The sequence below is a fragment of the Molothrus ater genome, chromosome 16 (genome assembly GCF_012460135.2).
Source record: "Molothrus ater isolate BHLD 08-10-18 breed brown headed cowbird chromosome 16, BPBGC_Mater_1.1, whole genome shotgun sequence".
Lineage (NCBI taxonomy): Eukaryota > Metazoa > Chordata > Aves > Passeriformes > Icteridae > Molothrus > Molothrus ater.
In genome coordinates, this window is record NC_050493.2 from 1,345,080 (window position 1) to 1,364,520 (window position 19,441).

At 57.4% G+C, this 19,441-nt stretch overlaps 1 protein-coding gene across 1 annotated transcript; it reads right to left on the reverse strand.

The window, feature by feature from the left end:
* Positions 1-1,301: 1,301 nt before the first annotated feature.
* On the reverse strand, positions 1,302-16,361 carry LOC118692462 (synaptogyrin-3-like). Its single transcript, XM_036392307.2, has 4 exons — positions 16,224-16,361; positions 8,480-8,720; positions 4,069-4,211; positions 1,302-1,747 (listed from the first exon to the last, which is right to left on the reverse strand). Exons 1-4 carry the CDS (start codon positions 16,320-16,322, stop codon positions 1,577-1,579), a joined length of 654 nt encoding a protein of 217 aa, XP_036248200.1. The 5' UTR covers positions 16,323-16,361; the 3' UTR covers positions 1,302-1,576.
* Between the last annotated feature and the right edge of the window lie 3,080 nt (positions 16,362-19,441).

Sequence of the window (19,441 nt, forward strand, 5' to 3'; positions counted from 1 at the left end):
CCTTGAGGCTGCCGCTGCTCTGGGCCGGGTGTTCATGGTCAGGCACCTGTGAGGGGCTGGGCACAGCCAGGACCTGGGGAGCAAGGCAAGGACGCGCCACCGGCAGTGACCTGGGCATGATTGGCTGCTTAATTAGTGCATGTACCTGCTGCTCATTAATGAGCGCTCTGCTCTGCGGCAGCAGGACGAGCTGTGGCGGTGCTGACCAGGCCCTGTGGCAGGGAGGGGACAGGACAGGGGGTGGCTATTGCTCCTCTCGGGGTCGCAAGGCAGTGGTGGCAGGAGCAGGAGCCTCCAGGGGTGGAGCTGCCACCCCCGGGCTGGGAATTCAAGTTTCAGCCCTTGGTGACACAGCCTGGAGCAGCTGCCACACGGGCAGGGAGAGCTGGCAGGTGGCTGGCAATGAATGTTTTACACATTCCCTCCTTTCCTTTGTTCTTTGCAGCCGAACCCCCAGCCTGAGCCTCCCTCCTGGCTGCTTTTCACTGACTCTCCCCACACCAAACTTGGCTGTGAGCCCACGCGGGATGGACTCCAATGGCCTGTGAAGCCTTTCCAGGTCCCTGCCTGAATCCCTCATTTCTGGAGGCTGCAGGGTGACACACGTGTCCCCACCCGGCTTCTGCTGCAGCTGACAGATGGTGGCTGCTCCCAGAATAAAAATACAAGTCCAATATTGCTCCTAATGGCCTTGGACGTCGAGTCTGAGCCCCTCACCTCAGCCCTCACCTCGCCAGGGTGAGGATGTGTCAGCACTGCCAACAAAAATTCCTTAGGAATTTACACATTTCCCAATCCCCCACGAGGAAATGGAACCACAAAGTGCCACCTTCCCACCAATCACAGGCTATTCCCAGTTAGCAACCAGCTCCTGCTGGTTTCCATTTCAAACAGCAACTTTTTAAATCCTCAACCAGAACCTGCTGAAGCGTAGAAGCCCTGTGGATACTGACCCCAGTCCTGGCCTGCTGTTCCCCCTACCCCGTGCCTCTAAACCAAGTTTGGAAACACCTGTTTGGGTATTTGTTTTGTACAGCAAGTATATACAAAGGAAAACAACACAGACACCCCTGATTTCCTCGTGAATTTGGCACTTCCCTGGAACCTGGACTGGGAGCTCCACAGCAGGAGCAGCCAGGGCCAGCTCTGCCCACTGCCCACCCACCCTCGATGGATTCTGTGTTAGCTCTGGAAGAACGAGATAAGAATTCCTCAGCTGCTGTTGTCTAAGAGGAAAAGGCATCCTGGGCTTTCCCAGCAGAGCTCGGAGGGGACATTTGGGACATTTTCCTCCTCCTCCTCCTCCTCCTCCTCCTCCTCCCACGTGCAGGTGATGCGGTACCAACCTTCCTTCCTCCTGGCTTAGAGGGAACACTGCTTTTAGAAACCCTGGGACAGGTAAGACAAGAACCAATACCACTGTACAGAATTCACTGCACAACGAGCTAATAAAGGGACCCGGCACTGAGTGGCCACGGCAAGGGAACGGGGCTGGGGACGGCGGGGACGGGACAGCGGGGTGGCCCCGCCGCAGCCCCTCAGTACGCTGGCACTTGGTAACCTTTGGGGTTGGCCTCTAAGGTCTCGGTGAAGGGCGGGCTCTGGTAGGTCTCCGTGCTCTCCACGCCGCTGCCGCCCGGGTAGCGGGGTAGGAGGCGCTGGGCTCGGTGCCGAACTGCTCGGTGGCGAACAGGGACATGTCCGTGCCCAGGCGGTACCGCTGCAGCGCCCGCAGCGCCAGCACCACCTGCGACAGCGAGGGACAGAGAGGGACAGCGTCACACGGGGCAGGGCTGCGACCCCACTGCACCCCGGAACCCCCCAGGAACCCCCGGGACCCCCGGCATCCTGGGTCTCAGCAGCATCACACATCACCCCAGGACCCCGTGTCCTCCCAGGATCCCCCAAACCTCACATCCCACCGGGACCCCGTGTCCTCCAGGGTCCCCAACCTCACATCCCACCAGGACCCGTATCCTCCCAGGGTCCCCAAACCCCCAGGACTCCCCCGAGACCCTACAGCCCTCTGGAGCCCACATCCCCAGCACCCCACATCCCCTTCAGCCCCACATTACCCATCAACCCCCATACCCCATCAACCCACATCTCCCCATCACCCCACATTCCCCAGCACCCACATCCCCATCACCCCACATCCCCCATCACCCCACATCCCAGCACCCCACATTCCCAGCACCCCACATCTCCTCAGCACCCCATCCCCCCAGCACCCCACATGCCCCATCACCCCACATCCCCAGCACCCCACATGCCCCAGCACCCCACATCCCCATCACCCCACATCCCCCATTCCCTGCAGAGCACCGAGCCCGTGCAGCACCCCACATGCTGCCACCCCACTCTGTTGTACCCGAGAGGCAGCCCAGCCCCAAAGCCCATGGGAACACTCCAGAGGCCATTTCTGTGGGGCAGGGTGACCCCCAGAGCCCTGCCCGGCCTGGGGGGCCCTGCCGTGCACATCTGGCACAGCTGGCCCAAATAAACACATCTGCTGTGGGGAGGGGGAGCTGCCGAGAGCCAGCCCAGGAAAATAGGTCAGTTCTGCCGAGAATCCTTCACCCCTCTCCAGGTTGCTGGAATTGAGGTTGGGAAATGTGGGCGGCAAAGCCGGGAGGGCTCCGAGCTCCTCTCCTTCCAGGAGGATTCATTAACAATTCAATTAGTTTGTAAATGACGTTCTGAGGAGGCGAAAAATGCCCCTGGAGGCCAGGAATGGCTTCCCAAGCATCGGGATGGGACAGGGTGACAGCACTGTCCCCACGGCCCCTCCAGGGTGGGAGCAGATGCTGATGGGATGGGGAGCATCCGTGGCAGAGATGGGGAAGAGCTGGGATTAGAAGAGATTTATTGGGATAATCATAAAGCAGGGAGCAGTTAAACTGGGGAGAACTGGAGCGAGGCTTGTGCTGGAAAGCCTGGCACTGGCTTTTGCCCCAATTCTTTTGAGGCAACGTGGAATTAGGGCACATCCCGGGGCTCCGTGCCCAGGGGAAGCTGGAGGAGGGATGGAGAGGGAACCCAGAGCCATCCCTGCCTCTCCACACACAGCTCGGGGCTGGGATCCCCCCGGTGCTCACGTCTCTGCTGAAATTCATCTGCCATTTTCTTGCTCTGTAGTGACTTTTATGAGATCCTTTTGTGTTTCTTCATAGCTGACCTCATCTTTGCCAGACTGCTGTTCAGCCCTTTTCCAAACTGTTTATGGATATTTTGAGCACATACCATTAGATTCCTGAGGACTCTGGTACCTTTGTTTGTTACAATTTTTCCTGGTAGATGCCAGACGTGCTGGGATTTCCCTTTGTCTTTGAGAGGGATCCCAGGTGATTGAACCAGAATTATGGTGTTCATCATGCATTGAGGTGGCATTGTGATGTTCTCTCTTCTTTATTCTATTTTCCTATGTTCTGCATTTCAGGTTGTTTTTTGACTGCTGGTGAGCACCTAAGTGATGTTTTCATGGGTCTAGCTATGATAAACACCAAATATCTCTTAGTAGCCAGCCAAGAGCTTGTTGTCATGTGTATAAGTTAGGATTGCTCTGTCTGGGGTGCATGTGGGGTCCAGGTGAGCCCCAGGGTTTCTCACAGCCCTGGCTGGAGTCCCTCTGCCCAGGTGGAGCTGAAAACGGGATCAAGGGGGGTTTCTCAGCCCCTTCTCCAGGTGGAAAACAGAGGAGCCAGGCTGGTGTGTCCCAGGAGGAGCTGATGAGCCTGAGAGCCCCCAAATCCCCCAGGCACCCCATGAAGCTGCTGAGTGCAGAGATCTGCTCCTGGGACTCCCTGCCTCCAGCAAGGCCCTGAAATCAGGGCAGCTCGTGGCTGGCCACATGTTTTCAACAGGAACAGAACCTCCCAGCCTCAGGAGAAGGAGAAGCCTGAATTCCCCAGGCAGAGGAGACTGAACCGAGCTCCCGTGGTGAGAAACCACCAGTTCCACATGTGCAGGCTCCCCAGTACAGCCCCTCAGCACCCACCAGGGACCACTTCTGCAAAGCCAGCAGCTCAGGGCAGGTTTCACTTCTGCTCTGGCCCCCCAGCCCCTCACCCAGATGATGATGGAGAAGAAGGAGAAGGTGATGGCCGCCCGCGCCGCGTCCGCGCCCTGCGCGAAGCCCCGCGTCAGCGTCGTCCTCTGCCACTGGTTGGCCAGGAAGCAGAAGGCCACAAACCACAGGAAGGCCAGGAAACCTGCAGGGGAACACGGAATCTGAAATGCAGGGAACCCTCAGAACTCTGGGGCTGTGAGGCAAAGCTTAGCACTAAACCCAGGTTTGATCTGAGACCTTGGGAACGGCTCCCAGACTGAGGGGCTGGAAGGGAGAATGTGGATTTATGGCTTAAAGCAGAGACATGTTAAGCTAAGGAGAAGAAAGTTTAGAGTTTTATAAAGCAGAGACATGTTAAGCTAAGCAGAAGAAAGTTTAGAGTTTTAAAGTGTAGTACTGTAAATTTGTGTGTTATAACTTGATTGGCTAAGAAAGCTTACACTGTAGCATGAGACAAAATATTGGAAGGATTGGGTCAAAAGCATAAATATTCTTGTTGGCAGTGTTTTGTTCATATTATTTATAATAAATCTTTAAAATGTCTTGTAACTGGAGGTCTTGTGACCCTCTGAGCCATGCAGTGAAGATGTGAGCTGAACTCACCCTTCCTGTCTATGGAAAAGATAAGAAAAATAAATCAAATTATCTAAAGCAACTCAGAGGTCCTGTCTCAAATTCACTCAAAACTCCCACAGGAACAGAGCTGGTCAGTGCTGCCCCTGCCCAGCACCTCCCCTTTGCTGCTGCACAAACCACCGAGGCTTCCAATAGGAACAGGAATTTTGGGAGCTGTGGCCCAAAAGGAGCTTTGTGAACACAAAACCAGAGAAGGAAGGACCCTGTGGGGACATCTCAGCGTGTTCCCTGCCTGAAGCTCAGTTCAGCCACGCCTCAGCCTGATCCCAACGAGCCCCAGGGACAGCACATCCTCCCTGGACGTGTTGGAGAGAGACTTTGCACAAGGGCATTGAATAACAGGACAAGGGGAACGGCCTTAGGCGGAGGGAAGGTGGATTTACATTGGATATTGAGGAGAAATTCTGTTCTGTGAGTGTGGGGAGGCTCAGAGCAGCTGGGGCTGCCCCTGGATCCCTGGCAGTGCCCCAGGCCAGGCTGGACAGGGCTGGAGCAGCCTGGGACAGTGGGAGGTGTCCCTGCCATGGCAGGGGTGGGATGGGATGGATTTTACTGCCCCTCCCAACCCAAACCATTCTGTAATTCCGTGATTCCATGACACGTGAGAGCTCTGCTCATCCCTGCAGAGAATCCCCCTGGGCCTGTGGAGCTGAGCAGGAACACTCTGGTGATTATTTGATTATTCCTGCCTGGAAGCAAAGCTGGCTGAGCAAGATAGGGCTGCAGCTGCCCTAATTCCATCCCCAGCCACCAGCACTGCCCAGTGCCAAGCAGCTCAGGGCACAGCCAAGGAAAAGCCAGGAGCACACAGGGCCAGCAGCAGGGGTGTTTTCCAGCTCTGGGAAGAGGAGATGCAGCATCTGGACCCTCCCATGGTGCTGCTTTCAGGGTCCCCATCGTTGCTGATGTCTCAGATTCTGGGTGTCAGTGCACACCTGGATGTTGGGAGGGCTGAGCTGCCCAGCAGCTCCCAAGGATCATCAGCACAGCAGGATCAGCAGCCAGGCTGCCAGTCCCTGTGCAGGGAGAGAAGAACCTCCCTTTATTCCCATTTATTTTGCCAGTTTTCCCTAAATATGCCATAAAATGGAGCATCCACAGCGAGTGCTGGAGGTGCAGGGCCCAAGGCCTTGAATTCAGAATTTGCTCCTAACTGCAGTTTCAGACACATTCCTTGTCTCCTCCTGCATGGCTGGGCCTGGGAATTCCCAACCACCAGTTCTGGCCATGGGAGGAATCCTCCCTTCACAGGAAGGATCAGCCAGGTTTCCTTTCCAAATGACAGACACTTCACCAAATACAGCCAACCCTGTCACCAAACCCACCCAAATCTCTGCATAAGCATTTTCACTTCCCTTCAGCACAGTGACTTGTTACCAGCACTACAGGGCAGAGATTTACTGGGATTTACTCCTCAAAGGTCACCCTTTAACTCAGGGATATTTCCTATTCCCTGCTGGTACAAGGGGGCTTCCCCAGCAGCTCCTCCCTGGAATGGGAACCAGCTCCAAAGGCCACATTTGTACCTCAGCCATTGCTCAGAGTCACACTGGGGGAACTTTGGGAGTCAAAAACCCCGAGGTGAAACAAGAGCAGCTCCCAAAGGTTAATTCCCAGTGTGGGAGCAGCAGGATGGCTCAGGGACAGGGCTGGGACACAGGGCTGGGGATACAGGACTGGCACAAGGGACATGGGGATGGCACTGGTTATGCTCAGGGACAAGGCTGGGGACACATGGGTGGCACAAGGGACTGGCACTGGTTAGGCTCAGGGACAAGGCTGGGACACAAAGCTGGCACAAGGGACATGGGGATGGCACTGGTTGGGCTCAGGGACAAGGCTGGGGACACAGGGCTGGCATAAAGGACACAGGGCTGGCACTGGTTGGGCTCAGGAACAAGTTCTGGGACACAGGGCTGGCACAAGTGACATGAGGCTGGCACTGGTTGGGCTCAGGATCAAGTCGGGCACAGGGCTGGCATAAGGGATTGGCACTGGGGCTGGCACTGGTTAGGTTCAGGAACAAGGCTGGGGACATGGTGCTGGCATAAAGGACATGGGGCTGGCAATGTTTAGGCTCAGGGACAAGCTCTGGGGACACAGGGGTGATGCAAGGGACATGAGGATGGCACTGGTTGGGCTCAGGGACAGGGCTGGGACACGGGGCTGGCACTGGGGCTGGCACTGGTCTGTGGAGGGGAAGCTGCTCCTGTGTTTGCCACTGGAGCCAGGGCAGCTCACCCTCCCTGGCAGGACCCTGCACTGCTCCCCTGCCCACCGTGTCCCCAGTGCCACCGCGGGCTGTCAGGAGTTAAAATGACATCATGCACAGCCCGGAGCCAGCACGGCTGCGCTGGGTACTGCAGCTGCCACATAAATCCCTCTGCAGCTCCGACCTTCCTTGCCCATGCTGGAAGCTCAGCACCTGCAGCAGGAGCGGCTGGGCAGCCCTGCTGCCTTCCAGAAGGTTCTGTGCTGCGGGGAGGAGCAGCCCTGGGCAGCAGCAGGATTGCCCCAGTGCCAGGGCAGGGCAGGTGGCAGTGCCAGGGCAGGGCATGGGGTCAGGCATGGCCAGCAGCTCCAGAAGAGCAGTCAGGTGTGGGTGATGCTTGGAGGGTAACACGGATTTTAAAGGAATCCCAGAGGGCTGAGCTGGCAGTGATGGGTGAGGCTGAATGTGCCAGCCCCAGCTCCCCGGGAAAGGAGAGCCAGGAACCACCGCGGGAGATAATGATCAATTAAGGAGATAATGATCATTTAGGGGTCTGCAGACAACAGACACAAACAGCCGGGAAGATGTGTTACCACCCTAATCACAGCTGCTCTCCTGCAAACCCCGTCCATGGCAACAGCTGGAGGAGCAGCTGGGAGAGAAGGCTCTAAATGCTGCTTTCAGTGTGGTGAAACCCCACCTGTGCCCCAGGGTTAGCACCCAGTTACTGCCCAGACGCATTTCAGGAATAGGTTCTTCCCTGTGAGGGTGGAACAGGCTCAGGGTGCCCAGAGCAGCTGTGCCTGCCCCTGGATCCCTGCAAGGGTTTGACTGGGTTTGGAGCATCCTGGTCTAGTGGAAGGTGGAACTTCCCTTCCAATGCCCCTTTAAAGGTGGGCTTTGATGTCCCTTCCAATGTCCCTTTAAAGGTGGGCTTTGATGTCCCTTCCAATGTCCCTTTAAGGGTGGGCTTTGATGTCCCTTCCAAAAACCATCCCAGGATCCGAGGATTCCAGGACTCCAGGATGGTTCTCTCCTTTCTCCTGCCAGCGGATCCACCACAGGCACAAAGGGGAAAGGAGGCAGGGTCTGAGAGCAGCGCCAGCTCCCCGTGGCTGGCAGGGAGCAGAGGCTGCCAGGGTGGGAGGAGGATCCCAGCCTGGCTCAGTGACACCCAGCAGCAGCCACAGGAGGGATGTGGTGTCCCCCTTCTGCTGGGATCCAGGGATTTCAGGCACCAAGCCCCACAGAAGGGGCTGTAAATTTCATCTAACAAGGGCTGGATGCTCCAGCACCTCGGAAATGAGCTTTGCAGCGAGGAGAGAACAGCCTGGACTACAGGCAAGGCAGGGAGGTGGTGATGGATGTCTGGATTTGGGACAGAGAGCCAGCAGGGGCCTTGTGCTGGATAAATCAGACTGAACAGAGTGGGAGGGCAGAGCAGCAGCTGCAGAGGGAGCCAGGCAGGGCAGGGCAGGGCAGGGCAGGGCAGGGCAGGGCAGGGAAGGGAAGGGAAGGGAAGGGAAGGGAAGGGAAGGGAAGGGAAGGGCAGATCAGGGTACCTGAGAAGCCCAGGTCCAGCAGCACGGCCCGTTTGCGGTCCTTGACGCTGCTGATCTGCTGGAAGTGCAGGTCCAGCACGAAGAAGAAGATGCAGCCGAAGAAGGCGATGACGCCCACGGCGATGCCGTAGCTGCAGGCGCTCTCATTCTCGTTGAAGATGCAGAGCAGCTCGGGGTGCTGGCTGTCCTTGTTCACGTAGCACTCGTTGACGATGGAGCCGAACACCACGATGGAGAAGATCTGCAGGAGCGAGCACAGAGCACAGCTGGCTGCTGCTGGCGCTGAACTCTGCTCCCCAACGGCAGCACCGCTGCTGACAATCCCATCCTCAAACCCCATCCCTGACTCCATGGCAACGTGGCATTTGGCAGACACATCCTGGCTCTGCTCTGGTTGGTGGCTCCAGGCTGCACCTGGGTGTTCCCCTCTGGGAGCTGGAGCCTCCTCCTGCCTTCCAGTGCCTGCTGTGCAGGGTGGGGTAAGGACCTGCTTCTCCAGACACGCTGGGGAGGGGAAAAACATCCACATCCCTGCAGGGACTTTGTGCTGTGCTGCTCTCTGCTGCCAGGCTGGGCCCCACAAAGCCCCTGGTGTCCTCAGGGACAGGGAGCAGCTGAGCAGCTGAGCCAGGGAAGGGCTGGATGGCTGCTGGAGGGGACAGGGGACACGTGTGGGGAGGTGGCACAGGCTGCCCTGTGTGATTTTTCAGCAGGGGCTGAAAGGTGCAGCTCCTGAGTCCATTACCAGTGACCTGCATGGGCCCAGGAGGGACAGGAGGGAGGGGCTGCTGGGGCTGCCCAGGTGGCCATGCTGGTACCACAGGTGTCACACCCATGTCACACCCTGTCACACCCTGTCACACCCCTGCAGGCAGGGAAGGAGCCGATGGCAGCAGCTGCCTCAGGTGACACCATCCCCTGCTGCATGCCCCAGGAATTGCCTTACCCCCAAAGGCAGGAGGGGAGGCTGCAGGAGCAGCAGAATCCCTGGATCCTGCTCTGGATCCTGCTCTGGATCCCACCCTGGATCCCGCCCTGGAGCCCTGGGCAGGGGCTGTGAGCAGGGCAGGGCAGTGCAGGCACATCTCCCTCACACTGGGAGCCTCTGATCTCATCCCTGCCAGCACCAGCAGCGCTGCTGGCTCCCTGCTGGCTCCCAGACACGCAGGGCAGAGATAAGAGCTGACAAGACAGGGACAGGTGACACGGAGGTGGCACTGTGTGAAGCCCAGCTGGTGGCTCTCCCAGCCGCCTGTGTCACCTCCTGCAGCTCCCAGGGAAGCCAGGTCACAGAGCAGAGCAGGGGAAATGGAGCAGAGCCCACAGTGGGCAAAAAACCCCCAAGGTGCAACCACCCTCTAGCATAACACTGGGACAGATCTTCTCCTCTTCCTCCTCTGGGAGTTCAACCACGCCTGGGGCCCTGTCCCACACCCATCCCTGGCTCAGGTCAGCCCTGAGCTCCAGCCACGAGCCCAGGGGGCCACCCACATCACCCTGTGGCACCTCAGGGGCCACCCAAGCCACCCCGAGGCACCTGCACCCTGTTCCTCACTGGTGCTGTGCTTGGGGAGCACTCGGTGATTTATTAAAAATATGGCAGCATCATCATCATCATATCATCATCATCACCACCATCATATCGTCATCATCATCATTATATCATCATCACCACCATCATATCATCATCATCATCATCACCATCATATCATCATCATCATCATCATCATCATCATCATATCATCATCATCATCATCACCATCACCATCATATCATCATCATCATCATCACCATCATATCATCATCATCATCATCATCATCATCATCATCATATCATCACCACCATCATATCATCATATCATCATCATCATCATCATCATCATCATCATCATCATATCATCATCATCATCATCATCATATCATCATCATCATCATCATCATCATCATCATCATCATCATATCATCATCATATCATCATCATCATCATCATATCATCATGATATCATCATCATCATCATCATCATCATATCATCATCATCACCACCATCACCATCTTCATCCCCATCAGTATCATCATCACCATCCTCATCATTATCATTATCACCATCCTCATCACCATCTTCATCATCATCACCACCACCACCATTATCACCATCCTTACCATCATCATCCCCATCCTCATCACCATCCTCACCATCATCATCCCCATCATCCTCATCCTCATCATCTCCACCATCCTCATCCTCACCATCCCCATCATCCCCACCCTCCTCATCCTCCCACCCCACGCTCACACAGGAGGGGCTGTGTGTAAGGCACAAACAACAACAAACAGCTCTGATCGTTTTCCCAGGGCTTTGGCAGCAGCTGTAACATCAGCAGTTGTAAAAATCTGCTCATAAATAATGCAAAATTGTTATTTACCATCAGAAATAGCAGCAGCATTTATGAAGCAGGCCCTGGGAAGAAGTAATGTGATTCTGGAAAACATGAATAATTGAGGACCTCTGATTCCACACCATTACTGCTCTGGCAGGGCAGCAAACTTGAGCTCAGCTGCTCTGAGAAGTTCCACTCAGTCCCCCCAGGATCATCAGCCTGCTCCAGGCTTGTGGGGGGCTCTGGAGCCCAGAGCTCTGCTGGGGAAAGGGAGCTCCCATAAACACAACTCAGGATGGCCCAGCACAGGGGTGTGGTGCCTGCACCAGCTTTGCACACCTGGGCTGGCAATGTTGATTTTAATATTTTTTAAGGCTGTTTTATCACTTCACTTCCAGTTCCAAAGGATTTTGGGAAGCAGAGCATCCTTCCTGCTGTCAGACAACCCAAGTGGCTCCAACCACGAGAGCTCCACGAGCACAATTCAGTGCACAAAACACAGGACAGGCAGCTTTTCCTTGGGAGGCCAAAGGAGCAATGAATTCCAAGTGCACACATTTGATAGATGAGCTCAAAACATCAGCACTGCCTGGAACATTCCTGTCAAAGCGTGCCTGCCTTTCCATGGGTTACCTCTCCCTCACCCCAGGATTGTAATGTTGTGGTTTTTCTTAAAAAAACCCACTGGTGCTGGTGAAACGTCTTAATGAGAATAAATTTGGTGTTTTCTTTCTAAGTATAGCTGAAAAAGTGCTTTTATTTTAGGAAAAGGTGGGTGGATGAAATAAATGTGGGCAGGGAAATAAACCCCCCGTGTTTTTTTTGAAGTTCTCACAGAACAAGTGCATTTCCCCCATCACCTTCACAAACCACAGTGGCTCAAAGCCCCAAGCAGCTCATCAGAGACCCGAAAGGGGAAACACAAGGTCAGATTTTCCACTGTGAGCGAGGTTTGGTGGGGCTGAGCAGCACCTCAGAGGGAAGGAGGCACCACCAAATGGGAAAGGAAAACAATTCAGGTCAAATTAGCAGAGGCCAAATCCTGCTTAGCAGCGAGTGTTTCCCTAATTCCCTGTAAGCCCTGGGCTGTGCACGGGCCTGGCACAGATCCCCTGGCACAGATCCCCTGGCACAGGGGGCACTCAGCCCCTGGTGCCCCTGCAGTTTTTCTGCACAGCTGTCAGTCCCAGGGGGGTTTCCAGCACTGATCTGCACCATTTTTGGGGGCTGTGAAGACCAAAGCTCAGCTCTAGGCACTGCAGATCTCCCACAGGACCACGGAGGTGGCCGCCAAGGGAAGGTCTGTGGGTTCTGGCACAGCAACAGGGGGGCTGATGCTGCCTGTAATAGGGTTAGGGCCACGTTCACCAGGCTAATCAGCTTGGGAGGATGTCTGTTGAGGACCACATGACTGATTTTTCCTGAATTACTTTTTCTGATGTGGTAAGAGATGCTGGCTGAGACACAGCGTTCATTCAAGGCTCCTAATCTTGTCCTGCAATCTGAGCACATGGCACACCAGCAGTGCTTGAAACCAGAGATGGCAGGAGCATGACAATTCAGAACCATTTCAAGCTCAGATGCAGCAAAGCTCCCCTGTAATTCCATTACCAAAATGTTAAGTTTAAGTTCTGCCTTTAATCCATAGCCTGCAGAAAGAGAAAATTAAGGCAGAAATCTGATGACCCTTCTGAAAAGTGTTCAGGACTGAAGTCTGAGGCTGCTCAGATCATGGTAATGACTCTGAGCATTGCTGGGGCTCCTGTAGTGCCAGGGCAGCCTTGGAGCTCTTCCCTGAGAGCCCTGAGTGCTTGGGATCCAGTGAAATCCCTGGGGAGCCATCCAGAGCCCATTCCCTGCACTTCTGCTGAGCTCCAGGGAGGCAGGGATGGGATGGGATGGGATGGGATGGGATGGGATGGGATGGGATGGGATGGGATGGGATGGGATGGGATGGGATGGGATGGGATGGGATGGGATGGGACGGGATGGGATGGATGGGATGGGATAATGGGATGGGATGGATGGGATAATGGGATGGAATGGGATGGATGGGATGGGATGGGATGGGATGGGATGGGATGGGATGGGATGGGATGGGATGGGATGGGATGGGATGGGATGGGATGGGATGGCATAGCATGGCATGGCATGGCATGGCATGGCATGGCATGGCATGGCATGGCATGGCATGGGTGAGGGTGCACTGTTGGGACCCAGCACTGAGCTTCTGCTGCTGCTCTGCATGGAATCACAGGAATTGCTGAAAAAGTTTACCAGAATATTTTCCAAAAGTGCTTTTAAAAGCCAAACCTAAGCCTGTGTTGAATGAACAATTGCCCTGGGGAGCTGAGTGGCCACTTGAAAGTCTGGCTGGCACGGGCAGTGACAGAGAAAGGAGCTCATGGTTCTGCAGGCAGCCCTCGTGAATATCGACTCTGTTGGGCTGTGCAAAAAATGTCTCAAAAGGAAACCACAAGAGCGATCACATCTTCATCTGACAAACTGCATCAGACAGAGAGGGAACAGATGAATGAGGAACTGTTAAATGGTTCTTTCCAGCTTTTGATTTTGCAGCTCAAGGCAGGAGTGGTGTTTTTCCCCCTCAGATACTCAGAATTACTGTCTCAGGGGGAGGCAGAACCAGGAATCCCCTCTGGGCACCGCTGACATTTGGGGATTTCTGTGCTGGTCACCATTCACCTGCCAGTGCCTCCCATGTCTGCCAGCACAAGGTCCCCCAGGCAGGCACTGGAGTCCCAGAAAAGGGAACTGGACCTTCCTTTGGTGCTGGGAAGCCCCAGCAGTGGCCATCACCCAGACCAGCACGAGTCGCTCACCTCGGGCACCCGGGGCTGGCCCCAAGCCCTGTGGGATTCCTCCATCACCCCCACCCAACCCAGCCCACCCTGGCAGCCCTTCCTTTCCCCAGGAGAAGCTGACCCCACACCCAGAGCTGTGGGATCCTGTCCCTGCTGTGGGATGCAGCTGCTCAGGGTAACCAGGGCGCCAAGCTGTGCTGCCGAGGCACAGGAAGGAAAACCACGTGAGAAATCCCACCCCAAAGCCTCCCTCAGCCCAGGCCTGCCCCAACACCCACCCGTGGCCGGTTTGTGCTGCCACAGGCAGCTCATCCCCCCTGGGAGGGCAGGCAGGGAGCCCTGGCAAGGTCTGGCAATCAGGGATGGCACCGTGCGCATCAGCTCCAGCTCCTGCCCGGCCACCAGCTCGGTGCCACCGCGTGCCACAGCACTGCCACTCACCCAGGGCAGCAGCAAGGAAGGCAGCAGAGAGCCCAGCAAAGCCTTGGGCTGCCTCCCCCACCCAGTGTGTCCGTGCTGGCACGGGTCTGGCCTGGAAGGCAGGCACAGGGCACAGCAGCAGCAGGGGAGTGCCGTGACTGCAGCCCTGGGCAGGAGCCACAGGTGCTGAACTGGTTTAACACAGGGAACTGGGCTGAGACACCACACCAGGCTGGATGAACCCTGGTAGATCTGGCAGGGAGTGTGAGACCTGGGAAAAGGCTCCAGAGGGAGCTCCCCCAGCCCAACCCCAGCCCACTGAAAAGGGCAAAAAAACTCCCTTTTTGCTCCCTGGGCTTTGGCCAACTCTGAACGTTGCAAACACTTCTGGGATGGCAGCATGCTCATCCCAGCATGCTCATCCCAGTTTGTCCACGCTGGTGGCCCCTGCACTTGTTTGGAGTGAAACTGATGCATTTCTGTAGTTGTGAGCACTCGTTTGTCACTGATTCCCTGCGAGAACAGAGCCAGGAAAGGAGGGACTTCACCACCGAATAAACCAGTGAGTATATACAGAAATATCTCCCAAGCTGGGGTTTTAATTTTTTTACCTACATTCCATACTCTGGTATGGTTTTATTTTATTTTATTTTTATTTTTTACCTACATTCCACACTCTGGTCCTGCTTCCCAGCAGTGTCCAACCTCCTCCATCCAACAAGGATGGGGAGCCCTCTGGGTGCAAGGTGACACATTTATTTTAGGAGGGGCTGAACTCAGATGGATTTAACTGTACCCAAACCCTACAGCACTGCCAGCAGTTTGCCATTGCCACTCAAGGAGGATCCAGGAGGATCCAGACCAAGTTTTCTTCTAGGAAACAACTGCTGCCCTGCGCCTCAACCCTGCCCAAAACGCCCCAAGACCCGCACCTCATCCATGGATCTGGATGCCCCAGATCCACCCCTGGCCCCGTTTTCCCCCATCAATGGAGCTGTGGGCCTTCTCCAAGCCTGGGAAGGACAGCAGCTTCCATCAGGCACACACTGCAGCGTGTGGTTTGACTCTGAGCATGTGACTGCAGCTGGAATTGCTCATGTGCTGCTGCTGGGGCCTCTCCCAGGGCAGCCCAGGCTGGAGAGCCCCTCGGTGCCTGCTGGAAGGAGGGCGGTGAGGATGGCTGCACCTGCCCAGCACAGCTTTGTGAGCTCCCTGCCTCGCTGAGCACTGCCACGGTGACACAGAGCCAGCCCAGGTGTGAAATGGGCGAGGACAAGCCCCAGGCTCACCCACAGCCTCCAGCCAAGCGCTGGAGCCGGGTGAGAGCCGGGCAGATCCTTCCCACAGCAGGGTTTTTGGGAAGGACCTGGCACTCCTGACCTGCCAAGGCCCTGCACACCTGCAGATCTCAGCAAAAAGCCAGGCTGGGGGAGGCAAACCAGGGGCTGTCCTTAGCCCTGGGCATCGGGGCACCACGGCCCCAGGGGCACCCTGGGCAGGGACCACCACAGCCTTCCCTGAGCCCTGCACAGCCCATTCCACCTCCCGCTCCACACTGGGGATTCACAGATGGGAAACGTCCAACAAACACGACATCCCCTTGGCAGCACGGGGGAGCTGGGCAGGGCTGGCTCCCGCATTTCTGTCACACACACACACACACGCATGCACGGAGCGTGGAAGGCAGGAAAATGTCCTCTGCCTGCGGCTCCGAGCCCCATCCTCCGGCACCGCACGGGAGAGCGGCAGCGGCGCATCCCGGCCCCGTTCCCGAGGAAACTCCCTGCCCGCGGGGCTGGGCAGCGCCCGCCGCACCGGCACCGGCAGCGGCACCGGCACCGCACCGGCAATGCACCGGCACCGCACCGGCAATGCACCGGCAATGCACCGGCACCGGCACCGGCAGCGCCCGCCGCACCGGCACCGCACCGACACCGGCACCGGCAGCGCACCGAGCACTGGGAACGATGCACCGGCTGCGGGCACGATGCACCTGAGCTGCCATCGCCCCGGCACTGCCATCACCCGGGCACTGCCGCCGCGCCGGGCGCTGTCCCCGCACCGAGCGCTGTCCCCGCACGGCCGCTGCCCATCCCCGCGTCCCCGCGGCCGTTCGGCCTTACCCAGGTGGTGACCCGGAGCAGGGTCTGCGGCTGCTTGAGGAATTCCACGGGGTCGATGGCCGCCCCCGCCCGGCCCGCTCCGAAGGACGCTCCTTCCATCTTCCCCCGCTCCGCGCCCAGCCGAGCCCCGCCGCGCGCGCCCCGCGCCGGCCGCGCGCCCGCCCGGCCCCCCCCGCGCCCCTCCCTCGTGGGCTCGTCCGCAGCGCCGCGTGCGGGCGGCGGGAGGAACCACCCGTGCGGTGGGGGGGAGAGGGGGTGGTGGTGGGCACGGGCAGGTGCGCGCGGCCGGCGCGGGGCGCGCTCCCGGCGCTGAGAGCCCGAGCTGAGCCCCCGACACCGGGATGGGGCTCAGGGCAATGGGACAGCGGGACAGTCACTGTCACCGAGCTGTGGGCACGGGCACTGTGACAGCGGGACAGCCACTGTCACCGAGCTGTGGGCACGGGCACTGTGACACTGGCACCGGCACTGTCACCGAGCTGTGGGCACTGTGACACTGGCACAGGCACTGTCACCGGGCTGTGGGCAGGGGCACTGTGACAGCGGGACAGCCACTGTCACCAAGCTGTGGGCACGGGCACTGTGACAGCGGGACAGGCACTGTCACCCAGCTGTGGGCACGGGCACTGTGACAGCGGGACAGGCACTGTCACCCAGCTGTGGGCACGGGCACTGTGACAGCGGGACAGGCACTGTCACCCAGCTGTGGGCACGGGCACTGTGACACTGGCACAGGCACTGTCACCGAGCTGTGGGCACTGTGACACTGTGACAGCGGGACAGCCACTGTCACCGAGCTGTGGGCACAGGCACTGTGAGAATGTGACAGCCATTGTCACCGAGCTGTGGGCACTGTGACAGTGGGACAGCCACTGTCACCGAGCTGTGGGCACAGGCACTGTGAGAATGTGACAGCCATTGTCACCGAGCTGTGGGCACTGTGACAGTGGGACAGCCACTGTCACCAAGCACCGAGCTGTGGGCACGGGCACTGTGAGAATGTGACAGCCACTGTCACCGAGCTGTGGGCATGGCCACCACAGCAGAGCTGTGAGCACGGTGGATAGCCAGTGTCACTGTGCTGTGGCCATGGTCGCCATGCTGTGGCCGTGTCACTGTGCCATGGCTGGGGACACCACAGAACAGCCAGGACACCTTGCCACTGCCAGGGTCACTGTGCTGTTCCAAGAATTACCGTCCTGTGGTCACTGTGCTGCCTCTGGGGATAGCGTGCCGTGGGCAGGGGTGGGGTGTCCTTGCACGGGTCCCCGTGCCATGCCAGTGTCACCAGGCAATGGCAAAGGCTCCCTGTGAGCAGCCAGGCTGTTGGCAGGAGGGCGATGCCATGGCCTGGAGCACAGGGAGGTCACCAACGCTGCTCAGCTCACCTCTGCTGTGGGCACTGACCCTAAAATAAACACCCCTGCTGTGCCCAGACCCCCAGAAAGGGCGGCTGTCGCCCTTTGGGGACCCTCAGAGGCCCTGCAGCCGGGAGGGCTCTCAGACCTGGCGCTCACCAGGGCCAGGGGCCCAGAGCAGAGGGTGAGGTTTGGCTGGTTTTGCTCTTTGCTGTTGCACATTCAGAGCTGCTGCAAGAAAAGGGAAGTGAAAATGGATGGGGCTGACGACCTCTCGCTTTCCTCACGCACGGAAGGAGCCACCCAGAGCTGCCCTGGGACGGGAGGAGGCCAAGCCCCATTCCTGCTCCCTCCCCATGGAGAGCAGGAAGGAGGAAAAGGAAGAAGCTTAGAGGGAAACCCTCCATCAGTGCGCAGGGAGTTCCCCCCGCGGCTCCAGGCCCGTGTCCCGAGCCGGTTTTGAGCACGGCTGCGATGCTGATCCCGGTTCCATAGATACCGATGCCATGACAACCCTGACATCATCCCTGCCCCGGACGGGAGCCGCAGGGAAAGGCGCAGCCAGGAGGAGCCCGCCCGCCCTGCTGGCACCGGCCTGTGGGGCTGTGGGGGCTTCTCCCGGCCCCACACAGCTGCCCTGCCCCTCTGCAGCCCCATTCCCGCGGCTGACAGGGACCCTGTCACTGCCACAGCACACGGGGTACCTGCGGGGCAGGTGTGTCACACCCCTCACACACAGGATGCAGCCACAGAGCCAAGGATTCCCGGCTGCTGGATCCTGTCCCCAGCTCCTTTTGGCCTTTTGCTGTTTTGTCAGTGTGCTCTCTCTGGCAGGCTGGAATCAGGATTTAACTGTTGAAGCTCATAATGGTGCCACGCAGTTTTTCTCAATTACAGGTGAGTCATCATCTCTCCAGGTCTATTTCTGACTCCCAGCAGGAAAAGCAAAATTCAGCCCTTCATTCCTCAATGTCACCAGCTCAGCAACCGGCACATTTTTCTAGGCAAAACCGAAATGGCCATGAAGAAAATGACAGGTTGGTCCCTCCTGCTTTCTGCTGGCAGGATGGCTCGTGGAGCTGGCCAGGGATGGAACCCCAGTGCCAAGAGCATCGCTGCCAGCTCATCCCTGAATTGCAGGTCAGGAACAAAGACCAAATTAACTTGAAGGGATTACCCGAGGTGGGGTTTTCAGTCAGCTTCAGCAGTTTAGAAGCAGCTGTTTCAGCGTCCTCAAAAATCCTTTTCATGCTTTGGGCACAAACCATCCCAAGCCCATCAGCCCAGAGTTCCTGGGATGGCACAGGCTGCCCTGCTCCTCCAGGGTGGCCAGTGCCAGGGAGGCAGCGTGTCCCAGGGATGCTGCACAGGGAATCACCTCTGGGCTCTGCTCCTGGTTTTCTGATGATGTTGGGAAAACCACTTCTTTCTCTCTCTTTCTAACCTGTCTTGCTCAGCTCATCTGTCCCAGCTGGAATTTTTTGGACAATGCAAAGCACAAGGGAGCAGAACACTGCCTGAATCTTTGAGATATTACCCTAGAAAAAATCATGACCATTTCCAGACAGGTATGGGCTTTATACCCTTCCAGGCATGACCGTGGTGCACTGAAATCTCTGCTCCTAAACTTGTCCTTTCTTTGGGGTTCTACCCCCAACTTCTGCAGTGTGCAGTGCTTATACAACCATTGCCCACATCGTGGGGTGCCAGTTTTCTCCCCCTGCTCCAGCTCAGATAGAGCACAGGAGGTATCTCCAGCCCACATACAAACTGTCTTTCTGTCTCGCTTCCTATTGCTGCAGATCAACAGATACACAGAGCCAGCCAATAATGGGGAAGGATATTGCACCTGCCATATTT

Bases quoted from the DNA above. Each gene is read 5' to 3' on its own strand.
- LOC118692462 (XM_036392307.2), bottom strand. From the start codon at position 16,322: ATGGAAGGAGCGTCCTTCGGAGCGGGCCGGGCGGGGGCGGCCATCGAC. The intron at 8,721-16,223 runs GTAAGGCCGAAC...TCGCTCCTGCAG, and splicing joins TGCTCCGGGTCACCACCTGG to ATCTTCTCCATCGTGGTGTT. The intron at 4,212-8,479 runs GTACCCTGATCT...GTTCCCCTGCAG, and splicing joins GCTGGACCTGGGCTTCTCAG to GTTTCCTGGCCTTCCTGTGG.